Source organism: Oryzias latipes, chromosome 17 (assembly GCF_053564925.1).
Source record: "Oryzias latipes strain Hd-rR chromosome 17, Olatipes_Hd-rR_3.1".
Classification (NCBI taxonomy): domain Eukaryota; kingdom Metazoa; phylum Chordata; class Actinopteri; order Beloniformes; family Adrianichthyidae; genus Oryzias; species Oryzias latipes.
The window spans coordinates 14,304,880-14,306,416 of record NC_136253.1 but is presented as its reverse complement, the minus strand read 5'-3'; the positions used below and the strand labels follow the sequence as shown (position 1 = coordinate 14,306,416).

The window sequence follows — 1,537 nt, the reverse complement described above, 5'->3', positions numbered from 1 at the left end:
GTTTTTCTTCCAAATGAGTTAGTCTGAGTGTAGAAATGATTTGCAGCCGTCGTGTCTCCTGATGACGGTTTGATGTGAAGCTGAATCCAGTGAGTGAAGTGAACTTTGTGCTGCATTGATGAGGAGTTTAGTGATCAGAGTTCATGGAGTTTCCAGGATCAGACTGAATGCACTTCTGGAAGCTGCTGTTGACTGTGTGAGTGTGTGTCTGTGCTGCTTGTTGCTGCTGTCAAACTTCAGATGAGTCCGTAGTGAAGCCCGTGGTGAGCGTGTACCCAGCAGCATCCAGAGTCCATGTGGAGGGGAGCAGCTCCCTGCTGTGTCTGGCCTCAGCCATGTTTCCTCCTGTGGTCCAGTTCTCCTGGAAAAGACAGAAGAACAACGGACCACTGGAGGACCTGACCTCTGAAGAGCAGCTGGATCTCAGAGAGTCGGGACGCAGCGCCTCCATCCTGCTGCTCCATCAGCAAGAGGACAGCTCCTATAAATACATCTGCTCCGTCAAACATGAGGGGGGCACAGTGGAGGCCCAAACACAACAAGGTAATGAAGGCTTGGTGACTGTGTTCAACAGAGATTCAGCTTCATGCTGACTCTTTCTGACTCTTTCTCTGTTTCAGAGGTTCCTGCACTTCCAGCTGCAGGTTCCACAGCAGCTCCAACATCCCATCCAGCAGCTCCAACATCCCATCCAGCATCTTCCAGAATTCCAGCAGAGGGAACAGCCTCTGTTCCTCCTCTGGACCTGGTGAAGCTGTCCTTCCAGTCTGAGTGCAGGGTGAAGCTGCTCTGCCTGCTGTACTCAGTGCTGATAGTGAAGAGTCTGGTGTACTGCTGTGGACTCTCTCTGCTGATGATCCTCAGAAACAAGGGAGCATCCACCAACTCCAGACATGCTGAATGACTGTTTTCTGCTCGTCTTTTCTCTCCATCAAATCTCCTCCTTTCATCTCATTCATCACTTTGATCACAGTTCTCAAATATTCTTCATGACTTGCTGTAGATCCTTCATCAAACTATGTCAGCTGTGTTGTAGAGATGGAACTTTGCAGTTTTCTGCTTTTTCATTTACATTTTCTGTTTATACACATTGATCCATATTCTTACATTTTATTTGCAACAATATTCTCAATAAACTCAAAGACAATTTTCTTGTTTGAAGACATTTAACTGTAAGTTTGTGATTCTTTCAAGAACATCAACAAATCAAAAGTTTCCATGCAGCAGAATAAAGACAGAGAGCAGAGAGGAGGGAGGTTGATGAGTGAACAGCAGCAGATATGAATCTGCTCTCAGTGGTTTGGATTACAGGAAATGCTGCTGACAGACAATCAAACTGCCTGCAGATGTGTGTGTTTGTGCTCTGCAGCCTTCACACCCTGAACTCTGGCTACACAATTGAAAACAAACACAAAAGAAATACACAAACATCATTTTTGTGTTTCTGATTATGACAAATATTCTCCTGTTTTCTGTTTTAGACATTGGTTTCAGTAAATATAGAATCCCAAATCCCAAAATATGTGTATTCATATTT

The 1,537-nt window shown here is 44.9% G+C and overlaps 1 gene segment (V, D, J or C); it reads left to right on the top strand.

The window, feature by feature from the left end:
* Positions 1-200: 200 nt before the first annotated feature.
* LOC144986778 (Ig lambda chain C region-like) lies at positions 201-1,165 on the top strand (the record flags this gene model as incomplete). The annotated part of the segment is given in 2 exon segments: positions 201-543; positions 675-1,165. Coding segments are annotated over 2 exon segments (573 nt in total), but the record flags the coding sequence as incomplete, so codon positions are not given.
* Positions 1,166-1,537: the final 372 nt, after the last annotated feature.